Source organism: Pristiophorus japonicus, chromosome 12 (assembly GCF_044704955.1).
Source record: "Pristiophorus japonicus isolate sPriJap1 chromosome 12, sPriJap1.hap1, whole genome shotgun sequence".
Lineage (NCBI taxonomy): Eukaryota > Metazoa > Chordata > Chondrichthyes > Pristiophoridae > Pristiophorus > Pristiophorus japonicus.
Genome location: NC_091988.1, coordinates 89,688,559 through 89,714,827, shown reverse-complemented (window position 1 = coordinate 89,714,827; position 26,269 = coordinate 89,688,559). Strand labels below are relative to the sequence as shown.

The window sequence follows — 26,269 nt, the reverse complement described above, 5'->3', positions numbered from 1 at the left end:
AAAAATCCCTTATCCAGAACAGGCCAGGACCCGAGGGTTCCAGATAAGGGAGGTTCAACCTGTACTACCAATTACAGTTACACAAAGCTATCAAAAATAGGCTTCAAAAGCAGTCTCCAGAAACGAGATGAGCAATTCACATACCTTCAGCGCACAGCCAACAGACAGACTTGCTTGTCAGAACTCTTGATGAGACAACTACAAAGGCCACCGAGGGAGTACAGTGACAGCCTGGTGATCAATATTTACCACTTTTATCACCTCCCACACTTGTTCTGCAATCATTATAAACAGATGTGAGACACTTCCCTTTGGAGTGTCATCCACATACTAGCTGGGGATGTGGTTTTTGCACAAACCTGACATTGCATAACAAACTACAGCGATAACAGCTCACCCTCGGGCATCCCAGTCTTGTTTTCAGAAAAAAAAAGAGAAGGTAAAAATTAATTAAAAAAATATATAATATGGAGCTGCAACTGGACAGAATTCAGATCTATTGAAGACTTCTCCCAAGAGAGACACGACAGACTGAATTGCTGATTGTGTATTATGTATTTATAGTAAAACATTTGAGGCGTTCTTTGGCTGTGTGAGACAGCCAATGTTATTACTGTGCAGCAGGAAATAAAGTACCACTTTTACATTTACTGATCTAACTAATGATTGCAGCGGGGGGGGGGGGGGGGGGCGGGTGGCGAAGGGAACATATGACAGAGAATTTTACATCTTCATCAGAGCGGGTTTGAATCCAGGAACCAGATAGATGCTCAAGTGAAGCAGCATAGGCATGCTTTGCATTTGAAAACATAGAATCTTACAGCACAGGAGGCCATTCAGCCCGTTGTGCCTGTACCATCTCTTTGCTTCCCTCAATATGGATGCATATATGCATATCATCATCATAGGCAGTCCCTCGGAATTGAGGAAGACTTGCTTCCACTCCTGAAGTGAGTTCTTTGGTGGCCGAACAGTCCAATAGGAGAGCCACAGACTCTGTCACAGGTGGGACAGATAGTCGTTGAGGGAAGGAGTGGGTGGGACTGGTTTGCCGCACGCTCTTTCCGCTGCCTGCGCTTGATTTCTGCATGCTCTCGGCGTTGAGACGAGAGGTGCTCAGCGCCCTCTCGGATGCACTTTCCCCACTTAGGGCGGTCTTTGGCCAGGGACTCCCAGGTGTCCGTGGTAATATCGCACTTTATCAGGGAGGCTTTGAGGGTTGTCCTTACAACGTTTCTGCTGCCCACCTTTGGCTCATTTGCAGTGGGCGAGTTCCAAATAGAGTGCTTGCTTTGGGAATCTTGTGTCTGGCATGCGAACTATATGGCGTGCCCAGCGGAGCTGATTGAAGCACTGACCACACTCAATGCTGGGGATGTTAGCCTGGGCGAGGACACTGATGTTGGTGCGCCTGTCCTTCCAGGGGACTTGTAGGATCTTGCGGAGACATCTTGTGGATCTTGATGACTGGGGGGTGGGGGGGGTGGCAGTGTTGTGCGGCGAGGACAGGCTGATGGAGGATCTTTGTCTTACGGATTTTAGCGTAAGGCCCATGCTTTTGTATGCCTCAGTAAATACATCGACTATATCCTGGAGTTCAGCCTCAGAATGTGTGCAGACGCAGGCGTCGTCCACATACTGTAGCTCAACGACAGAGGTTGGAGTGACCTTGGACCTGGCCTGGAGGAGATGTAGGTTAAACAGCTTCCCATTGGTTCTGTAGTTTAGTTTCATTCCAGCGAGGAGCTTGTTGACTGCGAGGTGGAGCACGGCAGCGAGGAAGATTGAGAAGAGGGTTGGCGCGATGACGCAGCCTTGCTTGACCCCGGTCCAGACGTGGATTGGGTCTGCAATGGGTCCATTGGTAAGGCCTGCTTGTCGTCGTGGAGCAGGCAAAGGGTGTTGACAAACTTTTGGGGGGCATCCGAAATGGAGGAGGACACTCCATAGACCCTCACGGTATATATGTATATATATTTACACTGGATGTACTGCATATAAAACACCATGCACAACATTTGTTAAGGACTTCAAAAGAGCAGGGAGAAAATAAATTAAACCCAGGTTCCTAGTAGTGGTTGTAGCAAACAGCAGGGGCTGATAGAAATGTGTGCATATATATCCTCCGATATATCATACAACAGATACATATAGTCACAGAAAGAGGCCATTCGGCCCGTCATGCCTGTGCCGGCTCTTTGAAAGAGCAGGCGTGCTCAGTCCCACATCCCTGCTTTTTGCCCGTAACCCTGCAAGTACCTCCAACCTCAAGTACTTGTCCAACTCCCTTTTAAAATTATTTATGGAATCAGCTTCTGCAACCTTCTCAGGTTGAGCATTCCAGATACTGAGAACTGTCTGAGTGAAACCATTTCCCCTCATCTCCCCTCCAGATCTTTTGCCAATGATTTTGAATCTATAACCTTTGGTTATTGACCCACTTGCCAGAGGGAATAGTATTCTCTATCGACTCTAGCAAAACCTCTCATCTTGAAAACCTCTATTAGGTCACCTCTGAACCTTTCCTGTTCCACAGTCCTAACCTTTCCAACCTCTCCTCATAACTGAAATCCCTCATCCCAGTAACATCCTGGTAAATGTCCTCTGTATCCTTTCTAAGGTCTTTACACCTTTCCTGAAACGTGGTGCTCTAAATTATCCACAATACCCCAGCTGAGGCCTAACCAGTGATTTATAAAGTTCTAGCATGATCTGTCTGCTTTTATATTTAGTTCCTCTATTTATAAACCCAAGTAATACATATGCTTGCTTAACCACCTTATCAACTTGCCCTGCCATCTTTAAGGATTTGTGTATATGGACACCAAGGTCTCTCTGCTTATCTACACTTTTCAAAATCGTGCCATTTATAGTATACTGTCTTCCCATATTAGTCCTCCCAAAGTGCATCATTTCACACTTCTCCACATTGAACTCCATCTGCCGTGCTTCTATATGTACAATATATCGGAGGACAATTAGCAGAGATGATTCCAGAAGTGAGCATTCCCTAAAGCTAATCCTAAAAATGATCAGTTTTGGATGACACAAAGCAAATAATACGGTCAGACACCACGCTTACTTTCCAAACTGTTGCTATACATATTGAACCTGGAGATTGTGGAAAATATAAAGTCGACTCATCATAAATCAAAGTGGCTTAACAGAAATTATTTGATAGTTCAATTTTTCAAAGCACTAATTTCACACCTTGCAATGTTATTTACATTACCCAATTCAAAATATTGGACTACAAACTTTTTTTAAGCACAAAAAATAACTAACTTATCAGGAGTAGGCATTATTACTATTCTTGGTAGTCTGTCATATCCAACAAATGCCATTGTGCTAATCATCAATGGCATGTGTCTTCAAGTGGCTGTATAGGCCAATACTGGATGCACATAGTCTCTGGCATGTCGGACAAGGGAAGTTCAATGTGCTGATGCTGACAGTACTGCCAACTGATGTCGTCTATCTCTAGTGTCCCGCAGGCGTTGACATCGGCTTTCTTCGAAGGTCTGGCAGGTAGTCCTCGTGAAGCTTCGCCACTGGATTTTATTAGCTGCTGTATTCTCGAGGTCCTTTGGTCGGATGCCACAGTACTGGAGGTTAGCCTTGATGCAATCTTTGTAGCGCTTGTGGGAGCACCCCTGGTGTCTTCGGCCTTCACAGAGCTCGCCGTGAAGAAGCTGACGAGGGATCCTTGACTCATCCATGCGGATGACATGTCCAGCCCACCGGAACTGGGCTCGCATAATCATCACCTTGATGCTAGTTGATCGTGCTCTCTCCAGAACCTCAGAGTTGGACACCCGGACTTGCCAGCGTACGTGGAGTATAGATCTGAAACTGCACATATGGAAAGCTTCCAACTTTTTGATGTGACGCCTGTAAGGTGTCCAGGTCTCACATCCATAAAAGGAGAGATGAGAGAACGACTGCTCTATACACCAACAGTTTAGTTGACAGTCGGATGTGGTGGTGACTCAACACCTTAGTGCGCAAGTGACCAAGTGCCTGGCTGGCTTTACAGATCCTTGCATCAATCTCCTTGTCCAAGGACCCATCACTTGATATGGTGCTGCCAAGGTACTTGAAGCTGTCCACTGACTTTAGTTGTATACTGCCGATGAAGACTGTGGGAGCAGGTGCCAGGGGCAGGCTGATAGAGAACCTCGGTTTTACTAAGGCTGATGGTTAGGCCAAACAATTCTGTTGCCTCAGCAAATTTGCTGAGTATGAATTGTAGGTCACTCTCCTTGTGTGCCATAAGGGCGCAGCCGTCAGCAAAGAGTGCCTCTAGGATGAGTCTTTTCCGTACTTTGGTCCTTGCAGCAAGGCGGCGGAGGTCGAACAGCGAACCATCTAATCGATATTTCAGGTAGACCCCATACTCCAAGTCTTTTATGGCATAGTTCAAGACGCAGGTAAATAATAGGTTGAACAGAACTGGAGCGAGTACACAACCTTGTTTCACTCCATTTGAGATGGCAAATGGGGCGTGGTTGTGCCGTCTGAGAGCACTTCACCTGTCATGTTGTCATGAAACAGCTCGATGATGTGGACAAACTTCCTTGGGCACCCAAGTTTCGTCAAGATTGACCACAGCGCTGCTCTGTTGACAGTATCAAAGGCCTTGGTGAGGTCAATAAATACAGCATACAGGTCCATGTACTGTGCTTCCCCCTGAATGCCAAGCACCACATCACCATTATAAATGCTTATGCACCCACTCTTCCAAGCCCCGGTGAGATGAAAGAGAGGTTCTATGAAGATCTAGTCAGGTCCACACCTGCTGGGGACAAGTTGATCATCCTGGGTGATTTCAACACACGAGTTGGAAAAGACAGCAAGCACTGGAAGGGAGTCATTGGACAGCACAGCACAGGAAAATTAAACAGTAATGGCCTCCTCCTCTTGAGTATGTGCGCGGAGAACAACTTGACTATCACATGTACTCTATTCAGGCAGGCTGACAAGTACAAAACAACTTGGATGCACCCCAGGTCTAAGCAATGGCACATGATCGACCATGTCATTGTAAGAAGGTGAGACATCAAGGATGTAAAAATCACAAGAGCCATGCGGGGCGCAGAATGCTGGACAGATCACCGTCTAGTCAGATCCACTCTCCAGCTGTACATTACTCCACTTCAGCGCAAGCGTCCAAAACAGAGCAGAAGTGCCTTTAACACAGCTAGGCTGAAACACCAGTGCTACCGTGAGCAGTTCCAGGATGACCTCGATAACAGGCTGATGTCTCACGAACCGCTTACTGGCAACACCACACAGAAGTGGACAAAGCTCAAACAGATGGTGACAGCCTCAGCAAAGACAACTCTTGGACTTAAAAAGAAGGTACACCAAGACTGGTTTGATGAAAACAACATTGAGATCTGAAAGACGCTGGATGAAAAGAAAAAAGCATACCTAGAATGGCAAAATGACCCTTCCTCAATTTCCAAGAGGGACTGCTACAGACACATGCAGAGCAAAGCACAGAGACCTTCGCCAGACGCAAGATAAATGGTGGCAGACAAAAGCAGAGGAAGTGGAACATTATGCTGAAACTCACAATACCAAGATGTTCTTCAGCGCCATCAAGTCAGTCTATGGACCATCAAAACCCAGCACTACGCCACTCCTTTCAGAAGATGGCAGCACTTTGATCAAAGACAGGACTGGCATAAATGAGAGGTGGAGAGAACATTTCAGTAATCTTCTTAATCGACCTTCAACAGTAAATGAAGAAGCACTTGACTCCATACCCCAGCAACCTATTAAAGAAGATCTTGATCTTCCTCCCAACATGGACGAAGTAAAGAAAGCCATCAACCAGATGAGTACTGGAAAGGCTCCAGGAAAGGATGGAATCCCTGCCGAAATCTACAAGGCAGTAGGCCCAGCAACTCTCGAGGCCGCTCATGACAAAAAAACTTGCATCTGGGAAGATGAAGACATGCCACAGGACTTCCGTGACGCTATGATAGTTTCCCTCTGCAAGAACAAGGGCAATAAAGCAGACTGTGGCAACTACAGGGGAATATCGCTTCTGTGCATTGCTGGGAAGATCATTGCCCGCATAGTATTGAACTGACTCATAGCTAGTGTCTCAGAAGTAAATCTTCCAGAAACACAATGTGGCTTTCGACCTGGTCGGAGCACAGCGGACATGATCTTTGCACTCAGACAAGTGCAGGAGAAGTGCACTGAACAGAACATGGACCTGTACGCTGTATTTATTATTACTATTACAGGTACTACAATCCAACCTCGCAAATACAGGATGACTTTCCCTCTTATTTGACTGCTCATACTATCCCCGGTGTGTAGAATGAGTCAATTCTATAGAGGTTTGGTGTCAGAAAATATCAGGAAGTGAGCTCTTCGGACTGATGAGACACTTGGAACATACACAATGTTTGAGATAGCGAGAACTCTTTTGTGCATGCAATGAGCTGTGAGGATTGTCAGCGGTAGCTCAGCGGGTAGCACTTTCGCATTTTTTGAGTCAGAAGGTTGTGGGTTTGTAGCCCCACTCCAGAGACTCGAGTGCAAAATCTAGGCTGACACTTCGACAGTGTAGCACTCCCTCAGCACTGGACTGAAGATGCCGTCCTTTGGATGAGACGTTAAACTGAGGCCCCGTCGGACCACTCGAGAAGTAAATGATTGCCTGACACTAGAGCAGGGGAGTTCTTCCCGGTGTCCTGGCCAATATTTACCCCTCAACCAACAATATCAGTAAAACAGATTAAATGTTTAATTTGCTTCTTAACAACCTAAATAATGAGCACTCAGATGTTGGATGGTGGACTGTGCCAGCAGACCTGACAATTTTTTAAGTATGTGATTCATAAAGAGCGAGGATTTGTTTTAGTTAAAAATGGAAAGTTTATTTATTTTGATTCGTGTCAGGGCAACATTAGACTAACTGCCATATGCTACTGTGTGAGACAGCTTTGTTTGACAAAACATACATTTTCGCATTATGCAAACTGCTAACTAAATGCAAACACAATGAAGTGGCTGAACAAGGGGAAAAGAAGGAGTTGAAAGGTTGGTCTTTTTAGTCATCTTGTATGTCATGAAGTTGGATTGCAGCAATAGTAATAACATTGGACTGTATATGGTTTCTGTGAAAACAGCCATGATAATTCGCCCACTATGATTATACTTTCATAAGATATACAAACACCAACATCAAGTATTCAAATAAACGACGCAATAAAAGGGAATTGAAGCTGCCAGTGGAAGAAATGGTCTTTATATAGGAAGTGTGTTCATGAAGTCATACACCTCTGGATACCACATATCCTTTCATTAAGTATGCCAACTATGCAAAGTATAGCAGTCCTGTCAATATATGGACAAATCTCAGGTGTGAGAATTTCAGTCACGAGTCATGTGTCTGAAGCATCACTTCATGTCATAAAACAAACTTGATTGAAAGAGGAAAGTAGTGGGCATCACATGATCAACGCTATACACTGAAACATGTCCTGTGTAATCAGTACGAACATTCAGTATACATCAACTTGGGGCCGAAGTTACCCCTCTTTTTAAGCGCAATAACGGGGCAGAAATTAGTTTCCGCCCAGTCACTCCCCGATGATCGGGACATTGCCCTCGTTACTTTTTGAGGTGGAGAAAGTGCCGCCCCGCTCCTGCATGCACGGCGATAATTGCCGCGCACTGCCTGGTCCCCGCCCCAGAAGTGACATTGCCCTCCAACAGTGGATCGACTGCTCGTCGGTGCCCCCAACAGCTTCACGCGGTGGGAAGCTGCCAGTGGCTGGGCAGCGGGCCCGCCCTTAAAGGGGAGGGCGCACCGCCGCGGCCACCATTTTATTTTAATTGTCGGCCGACTCTGCAGTCGGCCCGACAATGGCAGTCACAGGTTCGGCCAGGCCACCAACAGGCAGTCCGGCACCCACCCTTGCTCGCCTTCCGCCCCGCTCCCGCCCAAAAGAGGGCAATTTCCCTCTATTCCCCACCCCATGGATCCCAGCGGTAATTATCCATCTAATTCCAATTATCCAGCCGAAACGGGGTGGAGGGCAATTTCGGCCCCCTTGAATTTATATAGCGCCTTTAATGTAGTAACACATCCCAAGCTGCTTCACAGGAGCGCTATCAGACAAAATTTGACACCAAGCCACATTGAAGAGATTAAGACAGGTGACCAAAAGCTTGGCCAAAGAGGTACGTTTTATGGAGCATCTTAAAGGAAGAGAGAGCAAAGAGATGTCGGGAGGGAATTCCAGGACTCAGGGCCGGCAGCTCAAGGCATGCCCACCAATGGTGGAGCAATGAAAATCAGGCACAATATCACAATGCTGGGGTGGGGATGTTTATATATTAATGGAAAGCACTTGAGGAATATTTTACTGCACTACAGCTTCAAGTGAACCAGTATTTAAAAAAAACAAAATAAAAGCGCTCTGTGGAGAAATAGTCTCTGGCTGCAAGGATGAGAAATATACCAATCTGAAGAATGCATACTGGTGAAGAACATCTTGCATATCCAGTTAGACCCAGACCTCAGGAACCTTAGTAACTGCACCACAGTCTCTCCAACTAATACAAAGTGTGCAGCCAATAACTGTCCACTTAGAAACATGGTATTCCATGGTATTGAAAATATTAAAATAGTTTGTATCGTTTTATTTGATGAGGTAAAGCATGATGAGGAAGGGTTCTAAACAACATGTCGTATCTCTGACTGTTGTCAGATTCAGCGCAGATCAGCTGCTGGTGGGATTGGTTTCTGCACAACAAAAAGGGGGTCCCGTTACAGAGCGAACACGAGTATAACAGAGACTGTTAGCGACGGCTGCTGAAAACTTTAAATATCAATCAGAATGAATCAGCGGCTCAAACAGTTGATTGGGACTAGCCATAAAGAGTTCAATGCTCCGAGTGCCAATCTAATTCCTTGGTCTCCATTGGAAGAGCTGCCACGTGAAATTCAATGTGGAAAGAAGACGTTTCTATGAGGAGAGTGGACTCACCCCAATCTTTTCAGCAGTGTTACAGTGGTCGAGTAGGATTCTATGCCCAAGCCAAAATTCTCCCTAAGTTGATTTTCAGAGGACACTAAGCTGGGTGGCAGTGTGAGCTGTGAGAAGGATGCTAAGAGGCTGCAGGGTGACTTGGACAGGTTAAGCGAGTAGGCAAATGCATGGCGGATGCAGTATAATGTAGATAAATGTGAGGTTATCCACTTTGGGGGCAAAAACATGAAGGCAGAATATTATCTGAATGGTGACAGATTAGGAAAAGGGGAGGTGCAACGAGACCTGGGTGTAATGGTACATCAGTCATTGAAAGTTGGCATACAGGTACAGCAGGCAGTGAAGGGGGCAAATGGCATGTTTACATCATCTTCATAGCGAGAGGATTTGAGTGTAGGAGCAGGGAGGTCCTACTACAGTTGTACAGGGCCTTGGTGAGGCTACATCTTGAATATTGTGTACAGTTTTGGTCTCCTAATCTGAGGAAGGACATTCTTGCTATTGAGGGAGTGCAGTGAAGGTTCACCAGACTGATTCCCGGGATGGCAGGACTGACATATGAAGAAAGGTTGGATCGACTAGGCTTATATTCACTGGAATTTAGAAGAATGAGAGGGGATCTCATAGAAACGTATAAAATTCTGACAGGACTGGACAGGTTAGATGCAGGAAGAATGTTCCCGATGTTGGGGAAGTCCAGAATCAGGGGACAGAGTCTAAGGATAAGGGGTAAGCCATTTAGGACCGAGATGAGGAAAAACTTCTTCACCCAGAGAGGTGTGAACCTGTGGAATTCTTTACCACAGAAAGTTGTTGAAGCCAATTCGTTAGATATATTCAAATTGGAGTTAGATGTGGCCCTTATGGCTAAAGGGATCAAGGGGTATAGAGAGAAAACATGAATTGGATACTGAAGTGCATGATCAGCCATGATCATATTGAATGGCGGTGCATGCTTGAAGGGCCGAACGACCTACTCCTGCACCTATTTTCTATGTTTCTATGTAGTAAGGGAATTGCAAGGAAGAATATAAAACGTGGAAGATATAAATAAAAGCAGCAATAAATGTGTTGCCGGCACATAGTACAAATGTGAAAAAGGGCGTCCTGGTCGAAGTCCCCTTTAAGCTGCGTTTGGTTTATTTCAATGCTCGGTCCCTTTAAGTTTTTTGCCCATGCACGGTTTTTCCAATGAGAAAGCCTGTGAGCGATTCCTTGCATGGCGGCGCACATGCGCAGTTTAGAGGAAACGTTGGTCCTGGTGTGCCCACAGGATCAAAGAGCCTGACAACATTTTACACTCTAGGCTGACATATTACAAATGGGCATTTTGATGAGGTACACAACGAATGTAAAATATATGCTGAACTGAATCTATCAATCAAACTACAACACTGTTTTTCATTATGAGATGCCACTGTCGAGGACAAATCAATGAAAGAATTGTACTGTAAAAATAATTCAGTTAAGATTGCAAAAATGGTCTCAGAGCAGAAAGCTGCAGGTGAATAATTTCCCCGTTAATAAGTCTGCAATTATAACAAATCCAGCAGGAATTTTGTAACTAGTTTAATGTCTCTAAATCTCACTTAACACTTTCCTGTCTACCTCAGCACTCAAAGCCTTTTATCTGGATGACCCAGAAAGTCTAAATTCGCAGTTTGCGATACACAGCCAAAATGTTGTTAGAAAATTTACACTCACCACAATGCTGGGACAGAAAAATAAGAGACACACAGAAAGACAAATATACTGGGATTAGAGAGAGATTGGGGAAGAAACAGGCATGATGGGGCGAATGGCCTCCTTCTGTGCTGTATCATTCTATTAAGGGAAACAGAGACAGGCCGATATTGAGAGTAGAGAGAGGGAGGAAGAGAGCAAGGCGGGGGGGGGGGGGGGGGGGAAGAAGAGAAAGCAATCAAGTAAGCTTAAAGACAGACAGATTCAGGGCACAGAGAAATTGATAGCAAGATCTCAAACATTTGAGAGAGAAAGAGAGAGAGAGAGAGAGAGAGAGATGGGTGAACAGAGATACACACATTTAATCACAGCGATTAGCAAAAGGTATTCATGAGAAGAGAGATAGAAAAAGAGACAGTCAAAGATCAAGGGAGAGAGAGAGAGAGAGAGAGAAAGGTGGCAAGGTAAAGAAACAAAGGGCTGGATTTTCAGGTTTGACGTTTTCAGGGTGAAGACGGAGGCGGACGGGAAAGTTACTGTGTGGAGAAATTTTTCCCATCTGGGCCCTGAGCGCAAAGGGAGGCGTTGTACAACTTTTGTGGTGCAAAAATGGGAACCTTGCCAACTGAAGTGCGGGGCCGGGAATGCTCCGAGAGAGGCCTCGGGAGGGGAAAAGAAACCTAAAAAAAAAATTCACAAAAAACATTGCCCACATCACCATAACACAAATCGCTACAAAAAAAATAAAAGAATACACCCTGGAACTTACCTTTTTTGCAGTTTATCTACCTCACCACCGCAGACAGGGCTGGACCGTTGCGTTTTCCCTGGCGGTCATCACAGCGCACATTTCGGGACGTACGGGTTGGGGGAAAGTCGAAACTACTGCCGGTGTCACCACGAGAGCCGTTGCACACCCGGCGCAGCTCTTCCCGGCAATGCTTCTACCCGCCGCCGCAAAACCAGACCGGAGGATCGCGGCCGGACGCAGAAGACCTCACCGCCCCATTTTCCGCCACGGAGGGTCAGAACCCGGAGCGCAAACGTCCCGAAACTCCATCCACATGGATGGAAGAAGCAGGAAACATAAATAAACATCCACAACACAGAGAGGGGAATCAGGCACAGCAACCCAGAAATATATGGACACTCAAAGACCAAGCCACAGGTAGAAACAAAAAAATGACAACGATAGAAGGAAAAGCACAAGGGTCAGGGAAAATCCAGACATCAGGAAAAAAAAAGATTTCTCTGACAAAATACAAAGAGTCATAGATCTCACAATTAGGAAGGCACAGAGATCAGGTCAAGAGGGCCCCGCTGTGAGAAAAGCCAAGGGAGATCCACCATCTCTGTGCGCCCAGATCCAATTAACTTCTGCCTTCGCACCCTACTCCATCCGAACTCGACACTTGGGCTGGACTCCATGTGCAATGTTATGGGAGGCGGACGAGTAATAGATTATAAACGTGGAGTGACCAACATCCTGAAAGAACTATGGGGCCAATAAACCCAGCTCACCTGCTGCTGAAATCCTTGGTTACCTCTAGACTTGACTGTTCCAATTCCTGGCCGCCTCCCACTTTCTTCCCTCTGTAAAGTTGATATCATCCAAAACTCTGCTGCCCGTGTCCTAACTCGTACCAAGTCCCATTCACCCATCACCCCTGTGGTCGCTGACCTACATTGCCTCCCAGTTAAGAAAAACCTTGATTTTAAAATTCTTATCCTTTCAAATCCCACCATAGCCTCACCTCTAGCCCTACAATCCTCAGATATCTGTGCTCCTCCAATTCTGGCCTCTTCAACATTACTGATTTTAATGGCTCTACCATCGGCTACCATGGCTCTGGAATTCCCTCCCTCTCCCTCAAATCTGCCATCATCATCCCTCTCCTCAAAAAATCAACCCTTGACCGCTCCGTCTTCGCAAACTACCGCCCCATCTCCAACCTCCATTTCCTCTCCAAAGTTCTCAAATGTGTTGTCGCCTCCCAAATCCGTGCCCACCTTTCCCGGAACTCCATGTTTGAATCCTTCCGATGAGGTTCCGCCCCTGCCACAGTACCGCAACAGCTCTGATCAAAGTTACAAATGACATTCGTTGTGACTGACAAGGTAAACGATCTCTCCTCGTCCTTCTCGACTTGTCTACAGCCTTTGGCACGGTTGACCACTCCAACCTCGTCCAACACCTCTCTACCATCAACCAGCCGGGTAGGACTGCGCTCGTCTGGTTCCATTCTTATCTATCTAATCATAGCCAGAGAATCACCTGCAACAGCTTCTCTTTACGCCTCCGCATCGTTACCCTTAGTGTCCCCCAAGGATCTATCCTTGGCTCTCTCCAATTTCTCATCTATATGCTGCTCCTCGGCCACATCATCAGTTTCCACATGTATGCCGATAACACCCAGGTCGATGTCATCACCACTTTGCTCGACCCCTCCACGGTCTCTAAATTGTCAGACATCCAGTACTGGATGAGCAGAAATTTTCTCCAACTAAAAATTGGGAAGACCGAAGCCATTGTCTTTGGTCCCCACGACAAACTCTGTTTCCGAGCCACCTCTCCATTCCTCTCCCGAGCATCTGTCTGAGGCTAAACCAGACTGTTCGCAACGTTAGTGTCATATTTAACCTTGAAATGAGCTTCCGACCACATAATCACGCCATGTAAGACTGCCGATTTCCACCTCCCCAACATCGCCCGTCTCCGTCCCTGCCTCAGCTCATCTGCTGAAACCCTCATCCATGCCTTTGTTACCTCTAGACTTGACTATTCCAACACACACCTGGCCAGCCTCCCACACTCTACCCTGCGTAAAATTGAGGTCATCCAAAACTCGTCTGTCTGTTTCTTAACTCACACCAAGTCCCACTCACCCATCACCCTGTGCTCGCTGCCCTACAGTAGCTCCAGGTTAAGCAAAGCCTCGATTTAAAAATTCTCATCTTTATTTTTAAACCCCTCCATGACCTTGCACCTCTCTATCTCTGTAATGTAATGGCTGTATTACCATAATAGTCCACTGAGTGGAGCTATATATATTACACTTCTCCCTCCTTAATGAAAAAGTTATGATAAACAAATCATCATACTTCTGCCCCCATTCTACTTCCCTCTGTCTCCCTGCATAGGTTCCCATCCCCCTGCCATATTAGTTTAACTCCTCCCCAACAGCATTAGCACACACTCCCCCTAGGACATTGGTTCCGGTCCTGCCCAGGTGCAGATCGTCCGGTTTGTACTAGTCCCACCTCCCCCAGAACCGGTTCCAATGTCCCAGGAATTTGAATCCCTCCCTTCTGCACCACTCCTCAAGCCACGTATTCATCTGAGCTATCCTGCGATTCCTACTCTGACTAGCAATAGAGAGTCTTTAACAACAACGCTATAATGCTGCTGAATCTTATTCAAGGGTCGCTAAATTAGACTGCCTATAACTTGCAGCATTCTACAGCCTTTCAGATGATTTTGGACTTCATTACCCCCCAAAAATCTGCAGCATTTTTGCAGTGTGCAAAGCAATCAAAGCACCACATACACTAACAAACCCATCCTTCAGCCCAGTCAGTACTTGATTCGCAATGGTTTGACCTTTATGGGAAATTAGATGGCTTTAAAAAAAATACTCTGGCATTCCACAGCCTCTTATGTAGGCAACTTGTATAAAAGTGCATTCTCTGTGCGGCAGAACAACGAATACCGAGTCCAGGCATTGTCGCTCCCATCCCCCACTCCACAGTCATCTTCCAGTCCTCGGGGTTGGGGCGGGGGTGAAGCAGAGGGTATAGTAGGCAGAGGGCCCGTTTTGTTGCTCTGTGGGGTGGTCGGAGGGGAAAGAGGGATTGTTTGTTTGTTCAGTGGGGGGCAGACGGGTGATGGGGAGAGAGGGTGGAGGACTCTCAGTAAAACTCAGTGGGAGGGGGTTGTCTGCCTACAATCATTTGGTGTTACTCCAGTCAGTAGGGGTGGGTGGAAATCTCCACTTTTCCAAAGGGCCAATGTTTTCTTATGGACTATTCAAGCTTTATCAGAGCACAGGAGGAGGCCATATGGCCCATTGTGCCTGTACCAGATCTTAGAAGGAGCGATCCAATTCGTGTCACTCCCCTAATCTTTCACATTAGCCCTGTAGTTTTTCCTCGTTAAGGTATTTATCCAGTTCCATTCTGGAAAATTATTAAATCTGCTTCTAGCACCTTTTCAGGCAGTGCATTCAATATCACAACTGTTATGCTCATAAGTAATGTAGCTGAGTACTGTAGGCGAGTAAGTGTGACCTTAGCTCCTTTATTCAAACTCCAGAGTGTTGTTACAGCATGGGAGGCCTGCTTATATATGCTAGGATCCCTTGGGACAGGTATGCCCTCTGCTGGCGGTATGATACAGGTTACCTAGAGTTGCATACATCACTCCCTCCCAAAATCAATAGTACACTTATTTACAGGGTGAGACGATCTGGGGCCTTTTGCTCCCTTGTCGATCGTCTCAGTACAAATGCAGGTGTGGGTGAGTTGGTTGGTTCTTCGCTGGGCTGCTGGCCAGCTGGCCTTGCCGGGCTGCTGGGGATGTTGAGTTCAGCTTTGTGGTCAACCGTGATGTCGGTTGCCGCTTGTGTGTGTGTTGGAGAGTCAAAGTTGGCGGTGTCTTCTTCAGGTTGCTCGTGGCTGTTTGTGAATCGCAGTTTGGTTTGGTCCAAATGCTTTCTGCAAGTTAGTGCATTAGCAAGTTTGACCTGAAACACCCTACTCCCTTCTTTGGCTATGACAGTGCCAGCAAGCCATTTGGGATCATGTCCATAGTTGAGTACAAATACAGGATCATTGACTTCAATATCACATGACAAGTTTGCAAGATCATGATACATACTTTGTTGATACCGTCTGCCCTCGATGTGATCATGGAGATCAGGGTGGACAAGAGAGAGCCTTGTTTTGAGCGCCCTTTTCATGAGCAGCTTGGCTGGGGGAACTCCGGTGAGCTAGTGGGGTCTAGTGCGATAGCTGAGCAGGACTCAGGACAGGCGGGTCTGCAGGGAGCCTTCTGACACACGTTTCAAGCTTTGCTTGATGGTTTGGACTGCCCGTTCTGCCTGGCTGTTGGATGCGTGCTTGAACGGGGCAGATGTGACATACTTGATCCTATTGCAGGTCATGAATTCCTTGAATTCAGCACTGGTGAAGCACGGCCCGTTGTCGCTGACAAGGACATCAGGCAAGCTGTGCATGGCGAACATGGTTCGTAGGCTTTCGATGGTGGCAGTGGATGTGCTTACAGACATGATTACACACCCAATACATTTTGAATAAGCATCCACAACAACCAAAAACATTTTGTCTAGAAACGGGCCTGCAAAGTCAACGTGGATCCTAGACCATGGTTTGGAGGGCCATGACCACAAACTTAGCGGTGCCTCTCTGGGTGCATTGCTCAGTTGAGAGCAAGTGTTGCATTGGCGCAGGCATGACTCCAAATCTGAGTCGATGCCGGGCCACCACACATGGGGATCTGGCTATAACTTTCATCATTATTATGCCTGGGTGGATACTGTGAAGGTCACGTATGAACATTTCCCTGCCTTTCTTAGGCAAAACTACGCAATTACCCCACAAAAAACAGTTCGCCTGTATGGACATTTCGTCTTTGCGCGTTGGAACGGCTTGATCTCTTCATGCATCTCCGCTGGGACAATGGACCAGCTCCCATGGAGGGCACAGTTTTTTTTTTTTTACAAGGAACAGTAAAGGATCCTGGCTGGTCCAGGTCCTGATCTGGCAGGCTGTTACAGGTGACTTTTCGTTTTCAAATGTATCTATCACTAAAAGCAAGTCTGCAGACTGTGCCATTTCCACCCCGGTGGTGGACAATGGTAGCCGACAGAGCGGCAGCGCAGTTCTCTGTGCCGGATTACATAGTTATATGCAGACAGCGTGAGCGACCATCTTACGATGCGGGCAGAGACATTGGTATCAATCCCTTTGCTCTCCGAGAATAGCGATAAGCGGCTTATGGTCAGTTTCTAACTCAAACTTGAGACCAAACAGATACTGGTACATTTTTTCACCCCGTAAACGCATGCCAGAGCTTCTTTTTCAATCATGCTGTCGGTTTTTTGGCCTTGGACAAACTCCTGGACGCATAGGCGACCAGTTGTAATATTCCCGATTAGTTTGCTTGTTGTAACACACAGCCGACCCAGTCCGAAGACGCATCGCAAGCTAGCACTAAACATTTACATGGGTTATACAGAACAAGCAATTTGTTGGAACATAACAGATTTCTGGCTTTCTCAAACGCAGCTTCTTGTGATTTTCCCCATACCCAGTCACTCCATTGCATAGCAGCACATGTAGGGGTTATAATAAGGTGTTTAACCCAGGTAGGAAATTACCAAAATAGTTGGAGTACCAGGAACGACCGCAGCTCCGTCATGTTCTGTGGTCTCGGCACGTTCTTGATGGACTCCGTCTTGGCGTCGGTGGATCTGATGCCGTCTGCCGCGATTCTTCTCCCTCAGGACACGACCTCTGGCGCCAGGAAAACACACTTCGAGCATTTCAACTCGAGTCCCACGCAATCTAGCCGACTTAGAACCTCTTCCAGGTTCTGCAAGTGTTCGATGGTGTCCAGACCTGTGGCCAGTATGTCGTCCTGGAAAACCACGGTGCGCGGAACCGACTTTAGCAGGCTCTCCATGTTCCTTTGAAAAATTGCCGTGGCCGATCGAATCCCAAACGGGCATCTATTGTAGATGAACAGACCTTTGTGCATGTTGATGCAGGTGAGGCCTTTCGAAGATTCCGCCAGCTCCTGCATCATGTAGGCCGAGGTCAGGTCCAACTTGAACGTTTTTCCTCCAGTCAGGGTCGCAAATAGGTCATCTGCCTTGGGTAGCGGGTTCTGGTCCTGTAGCGAAAAACGGTTAATTGTTACTTTATAGTCCACAAGTTCTAACCGTGCCATCGTCTTTGTGAACCGGAACAATCGGACTGGCCCACTCGTTGAACTCCACCGGCGCGATGATGCCTTCTCTCTGCAGCCTGTCCAGCTCAATTTTCACTTTCTCTCGCATCATATATGGCATCGCCCATGCCTTGTGGTGGATGGGTCGTGTACCGGGAACCAAGTGGACCTGCACCTTCGCCCCTGAGGAACTTCCAATGCCTGGCTCAAACAACAACGGGAACTTGCTCAAAACCTGGGCACGAGGCGTCGTCGACGGACGAAAGCGCTCGGATGTCGTCCCAGTTCCAGCGGATTTTTCCCAACCAGCCGAACAGTGTGGGGCCATCTCCTGGTACAATCCATAGTGGGAGTTCATGCACTGCTCCATCATAGGAGACTTTTACTGCTGCGCTGCCAATAAATGGGATCAGCTCTTTCGTGTAAGTTCTTAGCTTGGTATGAATGGGGCTAAGCTTGGGCCTGTGTGCCTTGTTGCACCACAGCCTGTCGAAGGCCTTTTTGCTCATGATGGACTGACTCACACCAGTGTCCTGTTCCATGGATACTGGAATTCCGTCCTGTTCGACTTTTAACATGATCGGTGGACATTTCGTGGTGAAGGTGTGTATCCCATACACTTCGCCTCCTCGGTTCATGTCTCTAGTTCAGCTTGATCCACCATGGATCGACCCTCCTCTGCAATGTGGTGGTTTGCAGGGTTTGCAGCTCGGCTATACATTCGCTGGAGGTGTCCCATTGTTCCACAGCCTTTGCACGCATAGGTGTTTGAAGTGACATTGATGGGCTCAATGATCACCTCCGCAGCGTCAACAAGGTGTTAACTGTCTCGCTTTTGATGGCGGACTCTGGGTCATCTGAGGTCGTGCAGCTGCAGGCATGTACGTTCCGCCATATCCATTCCTGCCTGAAAACGACGTTACTTTGTGTACAGTACTTGCCGAAACCTGTGTGCTGCAGAATTTGTTTGGTCTTATTGCTGGTGGACATAAATGCCTGGGCTATCGTTATGGCTTTGCTCAGGTTCGGTGTTTCAACAATCAATAGTTTGCGAAGGATAACCTCATGGCCAATGCCAAGCAAAAAGAAGTCTCTTAGCATTTGCTCAAGGAATCCATTGAATTCATATTGTCCTGCAAGGCACCTTAGTTCATAGAAACATAGAAAATAGGTGCAGGAGTAGGCCATTCGGCCCTTCTAGCCTGCACCGCCATTCAATGAGTTCATGGCTGAACATTCAACTTCAGTACCCCATTCCTGCTTTCTCGCCATACCCCTTGATCCCCCTAGTAGTAAGGACCTCATTCTAACTCCTTTTTGAATATATTTAGTGAATTGGCCTCAACAACTTTCTGTGGTAGAGAATTCCACAGGTTCACCACTCTCTGGGTGAAGAAGTTCCTCCGCATCTCGGTCCTAAATGGCTTACCCCTTATCCTTAGACTGTGACCTCTGGTTCTGGACTTCCCCAACATTGGGAACATTCTTCCTGCATCTAACCTGTCTAACCCCGTCAGTATTATAAATGTTTCTATGAGTTCCCCTCTCATTCTTCTGAACTCCAGTGAATACAAGCCCAGTTGATCCAGTCTTTCTTGATAGGTCAGTCCCGCCATCCCGGGAATCAGTCTGGTGAACCTTCGCTGCACTCCCTCAATAGCAAGAATGTCCTTCCTCAGGTTAGGAGACCAAAACTGTACTCAATACTCCAAGTGTGGCCTCACCAATGCCCTGTACAACTGTAGCAACACCTCCCTGCCCCTGTACTCAAATCCCCTTGCTATGAAGGCCAACATGTCATTTGCTTTCTTAACCGCCTGCTGTACCTGCATGCCAACCTTCAATGACTGATGTACCATGACACCCAGGTCTCGTTGCACCTCCCCTTTTCCTAATCTGTCACCATTCAGATAATAGTCTGTCTCTCTGTTTTTACCACCAAAGTGGATAACCTCACATTTATCCACATTATACTTCATCTGCCATGCATTTGCCCACTCACCTAACCTATCCAAGTCGCTCTGCAGCCTCACAGCATCCTCCTCGCAGCTCACACTGCCACCCAACTTAGTGTCATCCGCAAATTTGGAGATACTACATTTAATCCCCTCATCTAAATCATTAATGTACAGTGTAAACAGCTGGGGCCCCAGCACAGAACCTTGCGGTACCCCACTAGTCACTGCCTGCCATTCTGAAAGTACCCATTTACTCCTACTCTTTGCTTCCTGTCTGACAACCAGTTCTCAATCCATGTCAGCACACTACCCCCAATCCCATGTGCTCTAACTTTGCACATCAATCTCTTGTGTGGGACCTTGTCGAACGCCTTCTGAAAGTCCAAATATACCACATCAACTGGTTCTCCCTTGTCCACTCTACTGGAAACATCCTCAAAAAATTCCAGAAGATTTGTCAAGCATGATTTCCCTTTCACAAATCCATGCTGACTTGGACCTATCATGTCACCTCTTTCCAAATGCGCTGCTATGACATCCTTAATAATTGATTCCATCATTTTACCCACTACTGAGGTCAGGCTGACCGGTCTATAATTCCCTGTTTTCTCTCTCCCTCCTTTTTTTAAAAAGTGGGGTTACATTGGCTACCCTCCACTCTATAGGAACTGATCCAGAGTCAATGGAATATTGGAAAATGACTGTCAATGCATCCGCTATTTCCAAGGCCACCTCCTTAAGTACTCTGGGATGCAGTCCATCAGGCCCTGGGGATTTATCGGCCTTCAATCCCATCAATTTCCCCTACACAATTTCCCGGCTAATAAGGATTTCCCTCAGTTCCTCCTCCTTACTAGACCCCCCGACCCCTTTTATAACCGGAAGGTTGTTTGTGTCCTCCTTCGTGAATACCGAACCAAAGTACTTGTTCGGCTACATAGCTCGCCACTTCTTAGCCTTCAGACCGGTGACATGTGTAAAATTGATACCTTGCCATCAGAACGCTTTCCTTTGGATTTAGGTGCTCCCGGACCAGTGTACACAGTTCACCATACGATTTGGTTGTTGGTTTCATTGGAACTAGAAGATTCTTCATGAGGCCATAGGTTGTTGCCCCACAGACAGTGAGGACGTTTGACCTTCACTTGGCAGCGTTCTCGTCCCCTTCCAGCTCGTTGGCCATGAAGTATTGGTCGAGTCACTCCACGAAGGCCTTCCAATTGTCCCCTTCTGAGAATTTCTCCAGGATACCAACAGTTCTCTGCATTTTCGCATGATTGTTCGTTATCTCATCGCCAGCTGTTATGCTCATAATAAAGTAATGTAACTGAGTACTGTAGACATGAGTAAGTGTGAACTTAGCTCCTTTATTCGTATTCCAGAGTGTTGGTATAGCATGGGATGCCTGCTTATATACAGTGCTCCAGAGGGATGCTGGGATCCCTTGGGACTCCAACAGGTATGCCCTCTGATGGCGGTATGATACAGGTTAACTAGGGTTGCATACATAACAATAACAACTTGCCGCGTGAAACAATTTCTCCAAAGCTCCACTTTGGTTCTTTAGCCAATTATCTTAAATTGGTGACCTCTGCCCTGGCCATCCTGCCATTGGAAACAATTTCTCCCTATTTACTCTATCAAAGCCCTTCATAATTGAGCCCTTGTCCAGTCTCCAAAACAGCCATGTTCCCAACAATCAGGGAGTTATGTTTCAGCGCAGCCAGCTCCAGTGACTCAACAAAGGGCTTTTATCATTGCTTTATTATTAAGGCTTGTTTTTGGTTCCAGCATAGGTTTTTGCAGTAATATTAATGAGGGCTGATCCCATGTGAATATTCAAAGATTGGGAATGAGGTTTCAAGGATAAGTAGTATTTGCATCTGGCCGGCTAGTGGAGGGTTCAGTACAGTGGAGTACATAGGCAGCAGAGCTTTGAATGAGCTCACGAGGGTGGAAGAAGGGAGGCCAGCTCGGAGTGCATTTGAATAGGCAAGTCTAGAGGTAACAAAAGGCATAGATGAGTGCTTCAACAGCAGATGAGTGGAGGTGGGGACGGGGTGGGTGGATGGGGGGGGGGGGCGGTGGGGGAAAAAGACACACACCTCTGCTCCTCAGACAACAGGTTATTCCTCGTCCCACTGCTCCGGGACTGTCGGGCGCCCTTTTCAGTCTCCATGAACCGGTCATCTGGAATTCATCGCTTCGATGAAGCCACTCAGCCATCTCCCTTCCTCCTCCAAAGATCTCAACATCCTTTAATACAACTGTGCCTTTGTTGTTTTAATATTTAATGAAAATTACCTTGACTTATCTATTGTATTTGTGCATTTTGCTCACTACTGAAGTGCAACACAACTGCATTATATGAAACAATACCTACAGACTCTAATGGCCCCTGGTATTAATATGAAGGTGCCTTGCAAGCGTGGGGGTGGAATTGTGTGGGTGAAATCCGGAAGTCAACTCAGCAGATCGGAATCTCAACTCAAGTGAACCAATTAACATGAAAAAAAAATGTAAACCTCAGCACGTTGCAGGAATTACAGTGCAATTGTTTTAAAAATAATTATAACATAGCCTGAAAAATTACCAATTAACTTCGACTTCTGGATTTCGAGTTTCCAAGCTGCATGGCAGGCGTGATCCTCACCCACATGACACGATCTCAGCTGTATCGAAGGTGACAGTCCACAAATGGCAATTGGAGGTATTCAGGATGGATGGTGGACATAGAGCAAGGGCAGCACCATGATTCAATGCCACAGTGCTTGAATTAGGCTGTGTGCTGTCAACAGGAGAAGGAGGGACATACTTTTCCCAGCTATGAGAAAAGAAACCCGCAGCTCTCACCAAGGATGTAACGAACAGGGTGGATAAAGGGGAGCCAGTGGATGTGGTGTATTTGGACTTCCAGAAGGCATTTGACAAGGTGCCACATTAAAGGTTACTGCACAAGAGAAAAGGTCACTGGTTTGGGGGTAATATATTAGCATGGTTAGAGGATTGGCTAACTAACAGAGAACAGAGAGTCAGGATAAATGGTTCATTCTCTCATTGGCAACCAGTAACTAGTGGGGTGCCGCAGGGATCAGTGCTGGGACCCCACCTATTTACAATCTATATTAACGACTTGGAAAAAGGGACTGAGTGTAACGTAGCAAAGTTTTCTGATAATACAAAGATGGGAGGAAAAGCAATGTGTGAGGAGGACACAAAAAATCTGCAAAAGGACATAGACAGGCTAAGTGAGTGGGTAAAAATTTGGCAGATGGAGTATAATGTTGGAAAGTGGGAGGTCATGCACTTTGGCAGAAAGAATGAAAGAGCAAGTTATTATTTAAATGGAGAAAGATTGCAAGGTGCTGCAGTACAGCGGGACCTGGGGGTACTTGTGTATGAAACACAAAAGGATAGTATGCAGGTACAGCAAGTGATCAGGAAGGCCAATGGAATCTTGGCCTTTATGGCAAAGGGGATGGAGTATAAAAGCAGGGAAGTCTTGCTACAGCTATACAAGGTATTGGTGAGGCCAAACTTGGAATACTGCGTGCAGTTTTGGTTTCCATATTTAAGAAAGGATATACTTGCTTTGGAGGCAGTTCAGAGAAGGTTCACTAGGTTGATTCCGGGGATGAAGGGGTTGACTTATGAGGAAAGGTTGAGTAGGTTGGAATTCAGAAGAATGAGTGGTGATCTTATCAAAACGTATAAGCTTATGAGGGGGTTTGACAAGGTGGATGCAGAGAGGATGTTTCCACTGATGGGGGCGACTAGAACTAGAGGGCATGATCTTAGAATAAGGGGCCGCCCATTTAAAACAGAGATGAGGAGAAATTTCTTCTCTGAGGGTTGTAAATCTGTGGAATTCGCTGCCTCAGAGAGCTGTGGAAGCTGGGATATTGAATAAATTTAAGATGGAAATAGACAGTTTCTTAAATGATATGGGGATAAGGGGTTATGGGGAGTGGGCGGGGAAGTGGAGCTGAGTCCATGATCAGATCAACCATGATCTTATTGAATGGCGGAGCAGGCTCGAGGGGCCATATGGCCTACTTCTGTTCCTAGTTCTTATGCTCAGAAGGTGTGGTTGAAGACAGTTGAGGAGGTGAGCAGCAGGAGCGTTGTGCTAGGCCTTGGATGCATTGCAGGAAACAGTTTCATGATCTAACCAAGTCAGGAAAAGTGAGTACATTTGCTGATTATACTACATCCCATGTGGTTGACACATAACTGCCCTCGGAAATAGTCTTGCAAGCCACAACTGCTACGCGAAATAATAATAAAACGGACGGACCACCCGGCATCGACCTCGGCACCGCCTTCAGACACAACAACGGCACTCCCAGCCCAGTCAGCCCTGCAAAGTTCTCCTCACTAACATCTGGGGATTTGTGCCAAAATTGGGAGAGCTGTCCCACAGACTAGTCAAGCAACAGCCTGATACAGTCATACTCACAGAATCATACCTTTCAGCCAATGTCCCAGACTCCTCCATCACCATCCCTGGATATGTCCTGTCCCAGCAGCAGGACAGACTCACCAGAGGTGGTAGCACAGTGGTATACAGTTGGGAGGGAGTGGACCCGGGAGTCCTCAATATTGACTTCGGACCCTATGGAGTCTCATGGCTTCAGGTCAAGCATGAGCAAGGAAACCTCCTGCTGATTACTACCTCCTGCCCTCCCTCAGTTGATGAATCAGTACTCCTCCATGTTGAACACCACTTGGAAGAAGCACTGAGGGTAGGAAGAGCACAGAATGTACTCTGTGTGGGGACTTCAATGTCCATCACCAAGAGTGGCTTGGTAGCACCACTATTGACCGAGCTGGCTGAGCCCAGAAAGACATAGCTGTCAGACGGGTTGCAAAGCCTTTTCTGAGGCTTATGTTTCTCTTGAAGTGTTTAGGTAACTGACCAAGTGTAAATCAACAGGCCTCAAAACAAAATAGGCCACGCTTTCCAATTAACTATTGTGTGAATCCCCAGAATCACGATGGGAGTCGTAAAACTCTCCTCAAAACTTACCTTTGCTCTTTCAATCCTTTTCCCTTCTGTACTACAGACTATAAATTTATATCAAATTAGCAAAAGTGCACATATTATTTTGCACAGTTTACAAAAATGAGTCTTCTATGGTTACCTGTTTTCAAGTCCTCCTCTGCAGGCATATTCCCATTCAGTTTCAGTGGGCAGCCGTTTCCCTGCCCAGGTACAGTATGCCACTGCATTGTTCCAGGAGACATGCATCACCGGGTGATCCATCCTGACACAACAAAGTACATTAATAGAGATAATCACATGGAGTATTCCAACACAAGTGAGTTACGACTACCAGACACCATTATGAACCATTACTACCAAACATTCCAGCCAAACTGTCAGTCCTCAGACAGAACCCATCTCAGATCAGGTAGTGTGGTGATTATGTTACTGGACCAGTAATCCAGAGGTTGGACTAATAATCCAGAAAACATGAGTTCAAATCCAGTTTGATAAAGTACCACACACTCGGCTTGTTAGCAAATTAAGGCCCATGGGTTCAAAGGGAAGTAGCAGCATTGATATAAAATGGGCTAAGGGATAGAAAACAGAAAGTTGTGGTGAATGGCTGTTTTTCTGACTCGAGGTATACAGTAGCATTCCCAAAGGCTCAGTCCTAGGACCCACTGCTGTTTTTGATGTGCATTTTTAAAAAAGGAGGCAGAGAGAAAACGGGTAATTATAGACCGGTTAACCTGACATCAGTAGTGGGGAAAATGTTGGAATCAATTATTAAAGATGAAATAGCAGCGCATTTAGAAAGCTGTGACAGGATCGGTCCAAGTCACATGGATTTATGAAAGGAAAATCATGCTTGACAAATCTTCTGGAATTTTTTGAGGATGTAACTAGTAGATTAGACAAGGGAGAACCAGTGGATGTGGTGTATTTGGACTTTCAAAAGGCTTTTGACAAGGTCCCACACAAGAGATTGGTGTGTAAAATCAAAACACATGGTATTGGGGGTAATGTACTGACGTGGATAGAGAACTGGTTGGCAGAGAGTCGGGAGAAATGGGTCCTTTTCAGAATGGCAGGCAGTGACTAGTGGGGTGCCGCAGGGCTCAGTACGAGGACCCCAGCTATTTACAATATACATTAATGATTTAGATGAAGGAATTGAATGTAATATCTCCAAGTTTGCAGATGACACTAAAGTGGGAGGTGCTGTGAGCTGCGAGGATGACACTAAGAGGCTGCAGGGTGACTTGGACAGGTTAGGTGAGTGGGTAAATGCATGGAAGATGCAGTATAATGTGGATAAATGTGAGGTTGTCCACTTTAGGGGCAAAAATACAAAGGCAGATTATTTGAATGGCGGCAGATTAGGAAAAGGGGAGATGCAATGAGACCTGGGTGTAATGGTACATCAGTCATTGAAAGTTGGTATGCAGGTACAGCAGGCGGTGAAGAAGGCAAATGGTATGTTGGCCTTCATAGCTAGGGTTTTGAGTATAGGAGCAGGGAGGTCTTACTGCAGTTGTACGGGGCCTTGGTGAGGCCTCATCTGGAATATTGTGTTCAGTTTTGGTCTCTGAATCAGAGGAAGGATGTTCTTGCTATTGAAGGAGTGCAGCGAAGGTTCACCAGACTG

General features: G+C 46.5%; 1 protein-coding gene across 6 annotated transcripts in view; it reads right to left on the bottom strand.

Annotated features, from left to right (window-relative positions):
- Positions 1-26,269, bottom strand: part of sumf1 (sulfatase modifying factor 1) — a 203,638-nt gene that overhangs the window by 101,413 nt on the left and 75,956 nt on the right. For all 6 annotated transcript variants that reach the window (XM_070895732.1, XM_070895736.1, XM_070895731.1 and 3 more), the window contains one exon: positions 24,776-24,898. In XM_070895732.1, coding sequence (XP_070751833.1) covers positions 24,776-24,898 — 123 coding nt within the window. The remainder of the gene's footprint in view (positions 1-24,775; positions 24,899-26,269) is intronic.